The 17855-nt window shown below is 39.8% G+C and overlaps 1 protein-coding gene across 7 annotated transcripts in view; it reads right to left on the minus strand.

Moving 5' to 3' along the window:
- Positions 1 to 13164: 13164 nt before the first annotated feature.
- The window catches only part of TRAF5 (TNF receptor associated factor 5), a 58955-nt gene continuing 54264 nt past the window's right edge, over positions 13165 to 17855 (minus strand). For all 7 annotated transcript variants that reach the window (XM_069108770.1, XM_069108765.1, XM_069108766.1 and 4 more), the window contains 2 exons: positions 17112 to 17280; positions 13165 to 16185 (listed from right to left, as the gene is read on the minus strand). In XM_069108770.1, the coding sequence (XP_068964871.1) occupies positions 15608 to 16185; positions 17112 to 17280 (747 nt within the window). In that variant the 3' untranslated portion in view covers positions 13165 to 15607. The remainder of the gene's footprint in view (positions 16186 to 17111; positions 17281 to 17855) is intronic.

A 17855-nucleotide genomic window follows, 5' to 3' on the forward strand; every position in this document is an offset into this window, starting at 1 on the left:
ATATGTGTAATAATACAGAGGGTAGAATGGATTTTTAATGAAATACAGCATTTCCAAGCATTCCTGATGAAAAGACAAAAGCTACAAAGAAACTATGAAGTTCAAACACAGGAGTTAAGAGAAATATAAAAAAGGTAAACAAACTATCAAAAGGGAATAAACAAGGTAAATCATTTACATTCAATTATGCAGGGATGATACACATGCTCCTTCTGAATCCTAACATCATCAGGGGTCATAGAAGGAGTCTAATTCTGGGAATAATTCTGTGATAGCACAATAGTAATGATAACTATCATTTCAATAGAGCCAAGTGCTTTACAGATACCAACTCATTTTATTCTCACAACAACCCAGTGAGGTAAGTGCTATTATTAACTCCAGTTTGCAGTTGAGGAAACTGAGGCAGAGAGAGGTTGAGTGACTTGCATCACAGAGCTAGGACATATTTGAGGATAGATTTGATAGATTTGAACTCAGGTCTCCCTGACTCTAGACCCAGTGCTCTATCCACTGTGCCACCTCACTGCTTTGCAGCTTTTTTTTTTGCTTTTTGGAGTGGGGAGGGGAGGGCATTTGGGGTTAAGTGACTTGCCCAAGGTCACATGGCTAATTTTTGTGTTAACCGTCTGAGGTCAGATTTGAACTCCTGACTCCAGGTGTGGTGCTCTATTCACTGTGCCACCTACCTGTCCCCTGCTTTGAAGCTCTTAAAAGAACAGAAAGGAAGGGGAAGAGGAAATACAGTGGCAGGTTGGGGAAAATGATATTATATAACTAAGGAGCACAAGTAAGACACAGCTTAGATTTCTACCTCACTCTCATCCAAACTGGTCAAAGGAGAAAAGAAAACACACACAGTTGTATATAGAAATACATTTCGCTCAACTGGGAAATACGAGGAAAATGGGAGAAGGAAGAAGAGGGAATTAGAAGTAGGATTAGTTAAGGGAAGGATTAGTCCTAAGCAAAACAAACTCTAAGTAAGGATGTAAAAAATATTTATAGCTTTTCTGATGTGGCAAAGAATGAGAATCTGAAGATTGAGCCCATCAGCTGGGAAACAGCTGAACAAGTTATATAGTATATAGAAGCAATAGAATACTATTGTTCTATAAGAAATAAGGCAATGTTTTCAGAGAACCCTGGGAAGACTTGCACGAACTAATGCAGAGTGAAGAGAATAGAACCAAAAGAGAATAATTTATACAATGACAACAGTATTGTAAAGACAAAAAATTTAGAAAAACTTAGGACCTCTGATCAACACAAGACCAACCCCAATTCCAAAGGTCTCATGATAAAGATGTGAAAAACTCAGGAGTACAGAATCACACACACACACACACACACACACACACACACACACACACACACACACACACACACACACACACACACACACACACACCAGCCTGGCTTGAACTTCTCAGTCTCAACAATTTTAAAGACACAGGCAACCAATCAAAGGAAACTACCCCACCCCTGTGAAATTTGTTTGGTTTGACTATATGTATACAAGAAGGGCTTTGTTTTTCCTTCATTCTCAACTGGGGTAGAGGGAGGAAGAAAAGACAGATTTCTACTGAGTGAAAAAAATAAAACTATTTTTTGAAAAAGCACCCTCCCCTCCAAAAAAAAAAGATGTCAATAAAACATATTTAAGAAAATAAATCTCAGTCCCTGCTATTCTTTCATATACTCAAACTCCTATTTGTATGTACAGGGGGCACTTTCAACACCAAAATAAAGCCACAGAGTGCATCAAATGTACTCTTTTTCTACCACTTTATACTTAACCTACTTGTTAAGTTCAGAATTAAAAGAAAAAAGGACTGAGGATCATCTAATCACGATAAGGCATTAGAATATCATGGTAAACTAACAGTTAATAGCTAGCCTTTATACAGCACTTCAAAGTTTACAAATCACTTTCTATATTATTATCTCATTGGATCCTCACTAGAATCTATTAATGTCCCCATGTCCAAACGTGGAATAGTCTATCTTGGGAGGTAGCAGATGTCACCTCCCTGAAAGTCTCCAACAGAGGCTGGATGACCACTTGTTTATGTCATACTGGATATTCTTTCCAGGTAAAGGTTGGACTAGATGACTCTTGAGGTCCCTTCTAACTTAAAATATTCTGTGATTCTACTTTTTTTTTTTATCTCTTATTCTTCTTTCTTCCTTAAATGCAACTAATGTCATATGGGTAACTGCTTAGCCATAATGGAAATAATATGTGTTTCCTAATGAAATGGCAAACATCTTTATGGCAGATGAGACTGAATAAGGCAGCCTTGTTTTCCAAATGACTCTTGTTGAAATAGAATTCAAGAATTGGAAAACTCTCCTTTTTCCATTGAATAAAAGAACCAGACTTTAAGACAGACTTAAGTCCTGCCTTGGTGACCCAGGGGCTTTCTTTTAAATTAAGTTTTTGTTTGACCTGAGTCATTTGTTTACATTTTTATATCACCTTATTTATTGATTTCTATATTAAGATTTTGCTGGCCTGTATTTGTAATGGGAATGCAAATTTGGAAGATCTTCCCTGCCCCTAGGCTAAAGTGCACCTGAAGCCTGGGGTGGGAGGCTTGTTTTTCAGTAGATACTTTTTGATTGGCCAGTGGGTCCAAAAGGTTGTTACATTCTCTGAGCCAGGAGAAGGCTATATAAGACCTGATGTGTAGCTTTGTTCTGGGGGCTCACTTTGAGAAGTGTTCTGTGATTTGATCTGTATTCTGGGAAGCCGTTGTCCAGGGCCCCCCGGCTTTGAAAAACCCAGATGTGGAAACCCAGATGTTGATTTGGTATGGATGTAATGGTTGGACAGTTTGGAAAGCTGTCTACTTGATCTGTTTCTGTCTTGATAATTCTGCCTGTATGCTTTGAAGTTCGGGGTGCTGACCTTTTCTCCTGAACAAGGTAAATGATATATGTCTGACTGATTAAAGTAAGCTTGTTAACCCATTTTGAGTTGCTTTCCTTTAACAAAGCAGATCCAAGAACCTGTATGGGCAGCCACCCTGAGCACGCTTGGGGTGCTTGCTGCTACAGTATTTTAAAAGCATAAAATTAAATATGTATATTAACCATTAACTCCATAATGAATACCTATAAAAAATGACTCTAAACAAACTTTAGTGCTACAGAACGCACAAAGTGAGAGAAAGAAACAAATCTCCTGCTAAGACAACCTGGCAGGCCAGCAGGAAGGGTCCATTGCACCGTGCTGGGAGCAGAGCCCAGCCTTGAGTGAGTCCATGGTTTTAGCCTCAGGGTGAACTAACCAGTCATGGCTGGAGGGACTATGGGAGAATGGATCACCAGCAGCTGTGGTGGTTTCCAGAATGATCAACCCATAAATGCCAAAGAAAAAGTGAGAGGTCAGTGGACTTTGGGAACAGAGGGTCTGAGAGTGTGGTCTGGCCTCCGCCTCCCAGAGGGAGAAGCAGATAAGATGTGGTGGCCGCTGCTATGTGGCTACTTCAGAGCTTCTGGCCTGCAGATTGTAGGGGGACCAAACAACCATTCTGAGGGGTAATCACTCTTGTTTAACCTGCTTGGATCTGGATTGCTGTCTAGGGTGGAGGTCCTGGGGTGGGTGACCAGGTGTCAGAGCAGGTGAAGGCTTCAGAGAGGGCATCCAACTAAAAGCTCTGGCAGCTGAGAATACCCCAGCAATTTGGGACAATGCTCTCCTCTCTGGAAGCAGAGTTCTATTGTGGCAAAAAGCTCAAAAGTCAAGTAATTAAGTGGCAACATGAGCAAGCAAAGGAAGCAAAGCAAGCACAGAAATCTGACTTTGGATGCCTTTTTTGGGGACAAAAAAGATCAAAATGTGAAACAGGAGGAAGAAAAAGAAGTCAGAACTCCTGTACCAAAAGCTTCCAAGAAAAATATGAATTGGTCACAGGCCATAGAGGAGCTTAAGAAGGATTTTGAAAGCCAAATAGGAGAAGTGGAGGAAAAATTGGGAAGAAAAATGAGATTGATGCAAGAAAATCATGAAAAGAGAGTCAACAACCTGACTGAAGAAAATAACACCTTACTTTCTAGCATGGTCTTTCCTCTGTGCGTATTTGTAAGTCCAATCTATTCTTCCAAGTGAAAAATAGATCTAAGTTCTTTGTTAAAGCCACCCCAATTGCTCAGACCACAGAAATTTCTCCCTCCTCTGACCTGCAGAATTATATGCAATGTACTGGCATGTATTACCTTATATAGCCTTTTTATGTATGTGTCCCCAATACCTTCCTGTATTTTAAATTCCTTGAGGATAGGTACCATGCATCCAGAAGGCACTGGCACCTAGCACATTTATGGCAACTTGACGCAATAACTCACTAACTCACTCAACCAATATTTGTAAAAACTGTGTATGGAACACTCCAAATGCCTATTGTACAGATAATGATACCTAGTTAGATGCAGAATCCACAGAGGTAGTCCCACAAATACACTTATCTTGGACAGACACTTCAGATGGATAATAAGTTGGGTTCAATACTGAACAAGAGAACAAGAACTTTTTGGTATATTTTACAGTACTTGTAATGACTCCAATTTTCTCCCTTAGAGAAAGGTTCATAAGTGTTTTTAAAGTTGCAGGCCACCCAAAGGGTAATGGAGGGTCTGGACATGAATAAAGAGACTACAATATCTTCATTAATGGTTTGGATAAAGATCTTCGTGACCTACTTATCAAATTTGTAGATATAACAAAGCCAGGAGAGATATCTAAGACAGTGGATGACAAAGTCAGCAATAAAAATTATCTTGACAAACTATAACTGTACCAAATCTATTAAGAAGAAATTTAAGAGGGATCTTACACATGGCTTTGACAATCAACCTCACAAGTTGGGGGGTTGAACGGCTAAAAACCAGTTCATCTCAAAAAAGATAGTTTCAGAAGATCTCAACAGGAAACAACAGTATGATATGGAAGCCAAGAAAGTTAATGCAATTTTAGGCTGCATTGAGAGGTATAGGGTTCAGTACTATGGAAGTAATATTCAGTTGTACTTTGCCCTGGTCACACTGGGCAACTAATTTTATCTGCAGTTCTAGCTAACTTGTTTTAAAAGAATGGAAAAGTTGGACAACATTCTAAGGGAGGTGATCAATATAATAATCCGAATTTACCTACTGCTTTAAGGTTTGCAAGGCAACTTACAAATAGTGTCTCATTTGATTTTCACAACAACCTAGTCAGGCAGGTACTATTATTATCCAAATTTTATAGATGCGGAAACTGAGACTTAAAAAGGTGGAGTGACTTGCCTAGGGTCATACAATTAGTAAGTTTCTGAAGTAGGATTCAAACTCAAATGGTGAAGGATCTGAAATTTATGACACACAAAGATCAGTTTAAGAGACTAGGAATGTTTAGTCTGGAGAAAAAAATGCCTTTCAAATATTTTAGAGAATGCCACAGAGAAGAGTCAGACAAGATTTATTGTTTGTCAATGAGTTGAAGTTGCCAAGAGACAACTTTGGGCTTGATGTAGAGAAACTTTCTAACAGTTATCAAGAAGTAAGAGCTCCTTCAGGAGGGTGTGGGTTCACCCTCACTGGTGATCATAAAGCAAACCCTGGATGACCACTTGCAAGGTAGTGTTCTAAAATGGAGATAATAACTTCACAGGGTTGTGAGGATTGAGTAGATCATGTAGTTAATAAGCTGTGCAGACCTTAAGCTTTTAAAAGGGAACTATCATAATCCCTGGGGATTTTGTGCAGGTGTGGGTTACACTAGACAGCTTTCAGGGGTCCTTCTCACCTATAGTCTGTGACCATTCTAGGATTCATGTTCTTCCTCTGTAAATAAGGAGTGGGATTAGGAGTGAGTGTACTAGATGTCCAAGATGCCTCCAAACTTGGAAATTCCAAGATCCTAAGAGGATCAGTAGAGGGGGATAAAGCCAAAGAAACCGGGAGAATAAGGGTGCAGAGAATGGGGGAGAGGGAGAATTTACACAGATCATTGAAAGGAGCATATATGCAGAATGAAAGCTAGCTTCTAGCTAGTGCCTTAAGGTTATTCTCTCATATGATCCTTACAATAACCTTAGGATCCCAGGCAGGGTGGAGGAGAGGAGGGCAAAAGTAAGTGTATGTGTGTGCCATTATTAACCTCTTTCTCAACATCACAAAACCGAAGCTGGTAAATGTTTTTTTTTTTTTTTTAAGCAATTGGGGTTAAGTAACTTGCTCAAGGTTACACGGCCAGGTGTTTCTGGGTGGGTGCTAAGTGTCTGAGCCCAGGATTCGATCTCCAGGTCTTCTCAACACTGGAGCTGGTGCTCTTACTTGCTGTGCTACCTGGCCGCCCCCAAAGCTGGTAAATGTTAAGTGACTTGCTTAAGTGACACAGCTAGTGACTAAGGCAGAATTCGAGCTCAGGTCTTTGATTCCAAGTCTAAACCCCCAGGAACCCATTCTGGGGGTGACAGTGAGGTCACTGGGACACAACCACCATGTGCTATTACCCTCATTTTACAAGATCATAGTTTTAAAGCTGGAAGAGACCTTAGAGGCCAATCCAGTCACATCAGTCACGATACTTTTGTAGGCAACAGCTGGCATTCATATAGCGCTTTAAAGCTTTGCAAATATCTGGTTTTATCCTGACAACCCAGGGAAGCAGCAACTTAGTAACTAGGGTCCATAGTATTTGTGACTTGTCCATCATTCAATATCGAATTTCCACAGTGGGATTCGAGCTCCGCGTACAGTGTCCTGAAGGGAAGGAAGGAAGCATTTATTTATTTATGGCTTTTTGGAGGGGGAAGGTCAGGGCAATTGGGGTTAAGTGACTTGCCCAAGATAGCCAAGAGTAAGTGTTATGTGTCTGAGGCTGGATTTGAACTCGGGTCCTCCTGACTCCAGGGCCCGTGCAGTGTTCACTGCGGCACCTAGCCGCCCTGAATATCTTTTGTTATTGAAAGAAGCATTTATTAAGCGCCTACTACATGCCAGGAACCGTGCTAAGCTCTTTGCAAATTTCTCCTTTGAAAGAAGGCCCCTCAAAAAGTATGGAGAGAGGGGCAGGAGGGGAGAATCTCTAGCGGGGAAAGATGGGGTGAGTCCCCAGTTGCCCTGGATCCCAGGGGCTACAGCATATCCAGAAGAGAGGAATGTTTAGGCGGGGGTGGGGGTAATGGGGGCATCCGGAGATTAACCGCCGCGCACACGAAGGACACCTTTCTCCCTCTCCATTCTAAACCAAAGTGAGACGAACCGGAACGAGACGGGACAAAAACTAAACGGCGCCGGAAGCTGGAGTGGGGCAGAGAGATAGGAGAAGAGCGGTCGCTAAAAGAAAGACACAGGATCTTTCTCAGGCGACTCTCTCCTCAAGGCGAGGCTGACCGGAAGAACACCCCGGGTCCTCACCCCACCCCTGTTTACCACCGAGTCGGAGCTGGGAGAGAGGAGTGAAACCGTAGCAGAAGCGGAAACGGAAGTCAAGACCGATTTTTCCGATCTCTTTCCACTCCCTCCCTGGGATGGGGGAAGGTGGTGGGGGGGAGCGCTCTTCGCGGCGGTTCGGCGCCTTCTGCGCTTGCTCCGAAGTGGAGGGTGGGGTGCGAACGGCGGTCGCGTGCGCTGCCATTGTAGCCACCGCCCACTGCCACCACCTACTCTGTTCTCGGGGCTGCTTTACCGGCGCCAATGCGCGTGCGCTGGTCGGGGACGTGGGAAACTTCCTGAGAAGGAAGACGGATATCGCCAAGAGATACTTTACACTTTCCAGAGCGCTTTCATGCTTGGTACGGCAGTCTCCCTGCAAGTGCCTCATTTCAATTCAATCGACATTTAAGTGCCTACTGTGTGCCAGGCTCTGTGCCAATAGTTCGGGATACAAAAAGGGTCAAGAGACAGCCCTGCCCCCTAGGGATTTACACTCCATCGGGGGAGGCCACATACAGACTGTATGAACATAAAGCAAGCTACGTACAGCACAAATAGGAAATAATTAACAGAGGGAAGGCCCTGGAACCGAGAGGGCTTGGGGAAAGGTTCCTGTAGAAGGTGGGATTTTAGTCAGGATTTAGCCAGGGAGGTCAGTAGTTGGAGTGTAGAGAAATGGCATTCTTGGTAGGGGGCACCGCCAGGGAAAATGCCTGGAGCTGGGAGATGGAAAGACCAGCCACGGGGCCAGCATCACGGGGCTGAGGAGTGTGGGGGAGCAAGGTGTAAGAAGGCCGAAAAGGGCTTTGAATGCCAGAACATTTTGTATTTGCTCTTAGAGACAGCAGTGGAGTTTACTGAGTGGGAGGGTGAAATGATGAGACCTGTTTGAGGAAAATCTGCTGGCATTAGGGCATCACCTCTAAGTGACAGGGACATCCTTGCATTTTCTCTTGTCACAGTCAGCCCGGGGTGAGGGGGTGGTGGGTGTAAAGGTAACACCAAGAGGGTCCTCCCCAGCAAGTGGCAAGAAGGGCTTGGCAGATGTAAAGGACTGGGCCTCCGGACCCTGCCAGGATGGAGATGTGAAAAGGCACCCTCATTACCTTGGCTCCTCTACCATGTGCCTTGTGGGAGAGGAGGCTTCTCCATCTCCTGGAACTCTGCCCAGAATGACTGCACCTGGGGAACCCTCTGCAGTTCAATTTAATGAACCTTAAGTGAACCCCTCCTGTGTAGAGTTCTGTACTGAGCTCAGTGGAAGATGACAAGGTTAGAGAAAACAAAGACGAGATCTGATGGGATCCCCAGGGTATGTAGGTTGCCTAACCCAGGGCCTGGCAGCTTCATGGAGAAGGTGGCATCTGAGTTAGACTTTATGGTATGGGAGTAATTTAGCAAGAAGAAGAAAGCACATTGCAGGTACAGGGAACAGAAATACTAAGGTGATTCTGAAAGTACAAGGAATATTAGTGGACAGAGTAGTTCTTAGTTTGACTAATAGAGAAAGATGTGATAGAGTAGTATGAAATGAACCTGGTAACCAGGATGAAACCAAGTTGTAGAGCGCGTTAAAAACTAGGCAAATTATGTTGAACTTTATTCAGTACCAAGTAAGAAATCACTGAAAATTTGTATGCAGAGACATGACTAAATCTTTGCATAAAGATTAGTTTGGTAATGGTATGAAGGATCAAATGGGATCTGTTAGGCTAGGACTGCAAAAATCCAGGCATATCTAATGAATGACCACTGTTGGGGTGATTGCAGTGGGAAACTTTGGAGAAGATAGATGGAAGGGATATTGCAGTAGTAGGATTGATAGGACTTGGTAACTAGTTGAATTGTAACAGTATGAATTGAAATAGAGGGAAGAGTCAAAGAGTCAAAAGTTTCAAATGTGGGATATTGGGTGAATAATGTTGGTATTATTGACAATGAAATCAGAAAGAAGTGGTGGCCACCATCTGCAATGTGTTCTTCCTCAGTTGTACCTTATAGGATCCCTAGCACCTTCTACATACAACCTCTCTTAATTTCCCCAGTTGTCAGGGTTCTCCTTCTTGAACTGAATATGCATTATTCTGCATATATTTTATGTTTATGTTGTATCCCAAAAGAATGTAGGATTCTTGAGAGCAAAGACTGTCTCCCTTGTGTCTTTGTATCCTCAGTATTTAGCACAGGACCTGGCATATAGTAGGTTCTTTGAATTTAACAAATATTAATAAATTTCAGTATTTTTATTAATAAGAAAAGCGAATTGTATATGAAACAGTCCATCTCTTATTTAGAGCTTTGGTTTTTAAAAATATTTTTAAAATTTAACATGAGGGTACCAGAAATGACATGCTAATCTCTCTCAACTTCTTTCTGCTGTCTTCTTAAATTTCATTGATATTCTTTTTTCCTTTTTTAATGGAATAATTATCATTAACTCCCATTCCTTTTCCATTAACTCTCTCTTAAATAAACCCCCCTGCTTGTAACAAAATAAATAATATGACCGAACAACAACCAAAAAACCCACAGATGGGCCATATCTTTGAAAATATATCTCATTTTGGATATCTAATCCATTACCTCTCTGTCAAGTGGTGGGAAGCACGCTCCTGCATTAGTTTTCTAGAGCCCCAATTGTTCCTTGCGTTTTTTCAGTTTTTCAAAGTAATTTTCTGTAGGGTTGATGTTGAGGGTTAGCTCTGAGGGGTCTACCATGGGTGTGAATCCAGGCCAAGGCCCCCCTTGAGCCTTTTTCCCACCTGCCTGGGCCCACTATATCTCAGGATGCTGACTCCTCCTCCCTGCTCCCCCAGGTTACTTATCCCCTGTCCCTGAGACCCTGGCCTCTTGATCAATTTAGATAAAGTAGTGATGCATGAGATGAGAAAGCAAGGAAGTGTCCCACGGGAGTAGCCTCCTGCAAAGTTGCTATTTAGGTGCCTTCTAGCTGAGAACAGACTGTGCTGACCAAGATAACAATAGGTACAAGGGGTCAAAGTACTGGGAAGCAAAAAGGATATGCTGAGAGGCAGCATGGTTATTAAGCAGTAAGCAACAATGTCTGCTACATTTTTTGTTTCTCTACAACATTTTCTCATGGGAAAGTTTTGTCCTCCCTACTGCAAAAGTGTATAAATATCTTGGCCCTCAGATGAATAAATGGACTTGTACTGACAAACTTCCCGCCTGGCTCATGTCCATCATTGCACACTCTTCTATTTCATGCTGCACCTTGTTGATTAGGGCATCCGTTTTCCTTTACAAGTTGTAATCATATAAATTATTCTTCTGTTTCTGTACACTTCACCCTGTATTGGTTCTTACAGGTCTTCCTAGGTTTCTATGAATCTATCCCTTTCATCCTTTTTAGGGTACGATAATATTCCATTTGAGTCATTTGTTCAGTCACTCCCCAAGTGATGGATACCCCTTTATTTCCAGATTTAAAAATTTTTTCTGTAACAAAAAGTCTCATTCTGAATGTTCTTCACATATGGCTCTTTTCCCTCTTTCTTTGGTCTCTTTAGGTTGAATGTTTACATTTCAACTGCTTTTCAGTATTGTTTTTGTTTACATTATTGTAGTCACTGTGTGTAGTATTAGTTTTGCTCCTTTGGCTCTACCTCCTTCATGTAAGTGTTTCTCTGCATTCTTCGCATTCTCCGCTTGTTGTCAAATATAGTAATGCTTCATTACATTCATGTGCTGCATCTTCTTTAGCTATTCCCTGATGAGAATCCTATTATTTTCACTCTTTGTGTTGGTGCTGCTGTCCTCCATGTATCAGGACTAGTCACTATGGCCTGTCAGCCGTGAATAAGCATTTATTATGTGCTTACTATGTGTCAGGGATTATGTTTACGAGCTGGGAATAAAAAGAAAGACAAAAACAGTACTTTGCCTTCATTGAGCTCACAATCTAATGGACAAGCTCATGGTCACCCGTCCTGAGCTTTCCTTGTTCATTCCTATCTCGTGCCTGTAATACCATCTGCTCCCTTTGGATTTCTACCGCTTCTTTAAAGCTCAGTGAAGATACCACTTCTTTTGGGAAAACTTCTCTCCATCCATTAGTAATGACTTTCCTTTCATAAAACTTTTCACTTATTTCTCTTACATACGTATTATATTATTTGGTATTATTTTTATTTGTATAGGGGTCAGCACTCAATTCAATTCACCAAACATTTATTAAGTGCCTACTGTGTTTGTTCTTCATTCTTGAAGACCATGACATCAGGGAAATGGTGACATGACTCAGAGTTGACTTTGATTTGAGTGAGTGAGGGCTGTGCAAAGTCTCCAGCCTCACTTTCTCCTCCAGAGCCATCTGGGTCCAGTGGCCAGATACTCATTAAGAGGATTGGAGATGGCTCAGGAGGCAATGGGAGACCTTGGCCCTTTTAGGCCAAGGCCTTTTCAGGTTCTCACTTTGAGTGAGGTAAAGCTCATTCAGTGAACAAGCCTCTTTAAGAAGTGAGTCAAGGGATGGCCCCTTTAATTAAAAAAAAAAAATCAAACTGGGAGGGGAAGACCCTCATGGTTGCAGAGAACAGTTACTATTGAAATTCACATAGCCAGGCCATATGCTAAGCACAGGGAATACAAAAAGAGGTAAAAGACTCCCTGTCTTCAACGGGTTTGTAATCTAGTGGGAAAAACAACATGCAAACAAATATGTACAAAGCAAGCTATATGCAGGATAAATAAGAAAAATTAACAGAGGGAAAGTACTGGAATTAAGAGGGGTTGGGCAAGGCATCCTGTAGAAGGTGGAATTTTAATCAGGATTTGAAGGAAGCCAGGGAGGTCAGTAGTCAGAATAGAGGAGGGAGAGCATTCCAAACATGGTGGACAGCCAGAGAAAATGCCTGGAACTCAAGAGATGGGGTATCTTGTTTGTGCAACATCCAGAAGGCCAGTGTCACTGTATCGAAGCGTGCCTGTTGGGGGAGTAAGGTAGGAGGGGGTTAGGTTATAAAGGGGTTTGAATGCCAAACAGAGCATTTTGCTCTCTCCTAGAGGCAACAGGAAGCCACTAGAGTTCATTGAATACTGTCTGTAAAGTCTATTACATCAGAACTGTATCTTTTCTGAAATTTTCTTTATCATCCTGAAACAATCACAGTACTTTGCACGTAGTTAAGTGCTTAATAAATGTTTAATTGTTTTGGTTTCAGAAAATTATCTATCAGAAAGTTGTGAAATTGCTTACTTTATTAGCAAGAGAGGGAGGGGAAGGAGAGAGAAAATTTGGAATTCAAAATAAAAAAAAGAATGTTAAAAATTGTCTTTACATGTGATTAAAAAATAGTGTTTTTTTTAATAGAAAGTTGTGAATATCATTATGCAAATTTCTAGCTAGTTCTCATATACTACCAAATTTGAGGATCATTTGGAGGAGGAGGCAGACTTCACTACATGGGCTCTTAAGTGTATTCCTGTAACCTGGATGACAATACCTTGTAGTTTTAAAATGCATATCTATTACCTTAAGTTACTTAATCTCTCTGTCTCAGTTTTCTCAATTGTAAAATGAAGCTGTTGGACTAAATGATCTCTGAGGTTCTTTTTAACCCTGTATCTTTGATTCCTATGAAATTTAGTGAAGCCAAACTGTAAATACATTTAGAAAATACTATTTAACAAATATACATTAACTTGAAAAGTTTAAAAGTAACTTAGCTTTTCATAACTTGGATGGAAGGATAAAATAAATGTCTCAATAGATTCATCTTTTTAAAAACACAGGTCACTTTTATTTTGTCAACAAAAACGATACGTTTTCTACCATAATTCTTTTCATATCTTAATCATTGATTAATGGTAGTTTGAACCAATAAACAAATCAGTTCATAATCAGACCTTTTATACATAGTTTGATGAAAATAACACCTTTTTGTCAAACACTTGAGTTTTTTACTTTACATCAAGCCCATTATAAACATGTTTTCATGACCCTTCAGAACAGACCGTGGTGGCTTAAAAAAGTGATAAAAAAAATGGAAAAAATTATCATAAATAATTGTAGCCACCTGGGCTTAATATGAATTAAAAAATAATAAAATGCTTTCAGTCTGTCTGAGAGCATCTGTTCACATTATAAATCCATAAAACAACAAAATTCACCAGAAGTTACAGAGGGATTCTTCAGTGAAAGTTTCTATATGTCTTTATAAATAGTTTGACCCTTCTGAAAATTAACTGCTTTACAACTCTTTTCAACATCTTAATGTTTTACAGGAAATGACTATGGTTTCCATCAGTCTTAGGAGATATTTACACAGTTGATATTTTTTAAAGTTGATAACTGCAGTTATTATTTACTAGGCCATAATTACCTTTATACAACTGAGCTACTTACTCTCTAACATGAATAAAGTATTTTTGCATGAAATATTGTCCTTTGCGCGCATTTGCAAAAACAGCTAGATTTTAAATAACATAAGAAAATACTGCATATGACAAGGTTACAGGGAATACTGCAGTTGACAGAAGTGTCGTTCTTTGGCAGAAGGAATAAATACTCTTTTGTGACATCCAGATTTGTATCCACTCTTAGAACTACATATATGCATGAGAACTTTATCCTTTCCGTTCTATACAAAGTTCCGGTCAGTAATATGTCTGAAATAATTAATGATGACGCAAATAAATTTTATGCATTCCTATTATGCCCATTTTCATATAACAATAACTGACATATATATATATATATATATATATATATAATTTCAAAGTGTGCCAAACACTTGATATATATTATTTCCACCTCCTAACAATCCTATGAGGTAGGTAGTACAGGTATCATCCCCATTTTGCACATGAGGAGACTGAAGCTCATAAAGATTAAATGATTTTCCTGTGGTCACATAGCTAATAAGTGTTAGAGTTAGGATTTGAACCCAGATTTTCCTGACCCCAAGTCCAATACAATATCCATTATACCACACTTTGAATTCCACAGTCCTCTCAAAAAATATATCACTTTTTGAAATCATTATTTAATAGATGTATTATTTTTAAAATAAATTTCAAAGCCCAAATGAAACTAATCTTTCATTTTAAAGCCCTTTTGGAATCTCCTTATTCTATTTCCTTCAACAATACTCAAGTGGATCTACGATATCATCTAATGAGGCACACAATCCATCCATGCCTTACCATCCTGTGATACTCATGTCCATATTCACCCATAAGTTCACCACAAAGAATCCACTCAATATGCTGGGGATCTTCTTGGCTTTCTCTTGGCACTGTAAGGGTACCAATGGAGCACGTGGACTGTCCATTGATTATTCCTGGCTTTTGCTATGTGACTAGACCATCATTATCCTCAGTTTTTTCTTCATCACAAAAAATTTTCCCCATCTCCCAAGTAATTCAGTTGGGAGTTTCAAAGTGTTTTTCATTTTATTAACCTATAGATTCTTCATCTCCAACTAGAGGTAATAAAATCCTTTTTCTTTTATAGAGGCTAAATATTAGCTAGACACACCTCCCTATTGCCCTTTTTTGGTGCTTTTTAGCATCTTTTTGCTCCACCCTAGGAAGGAAGGGCAAATGTTTAATATATTTGTCTTTCTTCCAGTAACTTTTTAGCACTACACTTATATATTATTGAAGTGCTTCATAAAATTTTTAATAGTGCCCAAGTAATCATGGGTTTAGCACATTGTCCAAAAGGGTCTGGTCCTAGTTAGATATCTTAGACCTGTAATAAAATCACTCATTTACAAAATAAGAGTAAGTTTATGAAAGGCATTTCTTCAGTCACAAAGTCAGATCCAGAGACATATTTTTATCTTATCATCATCATTAGTAACACCATCAGCAAACATAATAAGAAGCACCTTTGTGGGTGCTAAAGATACAAAAGGTCCTGCCCTCAAGGAACCCACAATCTAATTCTACAGAAAGGTATATACATCAAAAGATATATAATAACATGAAAGAGAATAGGGTGAGTGTTCTAAACAATCAAAAGAGGGCATACATTCAGGCTACTGATAAGAAAAGACAAACTAGCACTTTGGTATTTTTATATAGTTTTAAAATATTAAGAGAAGAAATCTAAACCCTTAATAGTGGGTTGAAAGTTCACTCTGGCAATTAAGTCTGACCACTACTGTAAACCCCAAAGCTTCTCTCATCATAGCAAGATCAATGTGGGTACTTTTTACAGGTCTTCAAGATCAGATAAATCTACAACCACTTTCATAAATAGGGTATCTTCTTTGATGTAGGTGTTCTTGGTGTTCTCCAGAGTGGAGTGTGCCACAAAGCGAGGACAGCCAGATGCAATGTTCATCTCTCCATCAGGCCTTTTAAAACTACTGCTATTGGGGTCAGCCTTGAAGATCTCTGTAATGTGGTTCTTTTTTCCACTCTGGTCCAAAAGCATCATGGTAACCCTTTGTTTGAAAGGCCATTGCAACAATGAGTCGAATTCCCCTTTCATCACCACAAAATACAGTGATAAATGTGTCCCTTTCCCTGACCCATCCCCATTCAAGTAAGCTCTTGCACAGAGTCGGTAGCCACAGCGGCTAGTGTAGAAAGGCTGGCTGAATATGGACACCGTGCGCCCTTCTGTGGCTTCTCTCTTTTTCATCTTGTAGTCTGTCACCTTCCATATCAATTTACCATTATAACAAGTACCCTCTAACATTTTGAATCGCTCTTCATTTTTATTCAGCTGGGCTTTGTGGACATTAATGTGGGCATCATGTCTGTTAGTTTGGCCTTCCAAAGTGACTACAAAGAGAAAAGAGTGCCACATGTCCCTTTAGACAAAAGCTGCCATTAGAATTCATCCAAAATGTCATTATCTGATCCTGAAATCTAATACAATCAACACAAACTCTATGTACACAAAGACCACAAATGGATAATTTAAGCTCAGTTATTTTTCAATGACTCCCTTGCCAAACTTATTTAAAAAAAAATATATATATATATATATATATATAAACAAAACAAAACAAAAAACCTCTGCTTATTCTCTGGCTATAGAAAGCTGGGGATTGAGAGGACTGTGCTTAAGACTCAATCAGCTCAGCATGTGTAAAGTTATTGCCCAAAGTTTTGTATAAAGAACGTAAGGCAACCATTTTTTCTGTCCTTTATAAGGGCATCTGTCACCCCTCATTCACTTTATGGCCTCATTTCTGAGTCCTGCTTCTTCATCCATTGGCCTTCAATAGACCTGTAGAGGCCAACTACAAGAGATCTTTTTTTTTTTTTAAATACTTCTCAGCTTCATGAACACCAGCTACAATACATCTTATACGTTTTGCCTCAAATCATAGCTGGGGACAGTAGTTTTCAATTTGTTTTGCCTGGGTTCCTATTTTTAATTGTTTCTAATACTAACAACTACCATTTATATAGTGTTTTAAGGTTTGCGATGTGCTTTACATACATTATTATCCCATTTTGATCCTCACAATTACCTTAGGAGGCAGGTGCTATTATTATCCCCATTTTACAGTTAAGGAAATTGAGAAGAAGTGCAGGGTTATATAACTAGTCTGCGGCAAGATTCAAATGTGCAACTTTTCAGTTTCACGTATGGCACTCCTATCTATTCTGCCACCTAACTGCCTCTGTTTCATAAATTCACATTAATGTGGCCCTACTTTCCAAAACAACCAAAAGCAACAAATAAAACATCAACATACCCAATCTCTGGTCATAGGTTTCCAGCAAAGTGATCTTCTGCTTCATAGTATCAATTGTACTCATCAAAGGTCTTAGATCAAATTTGTTTTGCTGCTGGTTAGCCACCTCTAGTAACTCTCTTACTTGAGTTTCCAGCCAAGCAGATTTATCAATGTGACTGGCAAGAACCTTCAAGTATAATAAGGTTCATAAAATTTGAGATAGAGATAGAGAGAAAACACACAGAATTTCAGCTAATATTCCAGATATATCCCATTTCCTTGGATAGGTTTACTGTCATCATCTATATTCCACAAAAGTATCTCTTTCTACAAAATAGGTCACATATATAGCACTTTACATACATATATACATACATGTATATATGTATGTGTGTGTGTGCACGCGCTCACAGATTTATATCAATTCTGAGGGGTAGGTAGATAATAGAAATATTCCCATTTGTAGAAGAGGAAATTTAGGAGCAAAAGTTAAATTGCTTTCCTATGGGATAAAGGCTAGTAAAAGTTTGAGCTTGAACTCAAATCTAACACTGTTTTCACTATACCATGTACCTTCTGTCTAGCAGATGAGCTAAATTTAGTTTTACATGTAAACCATTTTGTTTAATCTCCAAAAATACTCAATGGTCTCATCATGATAAGTAAAACATTCATAATTCATTGATACTCGTGATTTCCAAAGTAACCCTCCATCCTTCCTTCCCTCCCACTCCCACCCCGTACTTCCATTCCACCCATAAC

Source organism: Petaurus breviceps, unplaced genomic scaffold, assembly GCF_028583685.1.
Source record: "Petaurus breviceps papuanus isolate PSGF00001 unplaced genomic scaffold, PetGlider_PUasm1.0 90434, whole genome shotgun sequence".
NCBI lineage: Eukaryota > Metazoa > Chordata > Mammalia > Diprotodontia > Petauridae > Petaurus > Petaurus breviceps.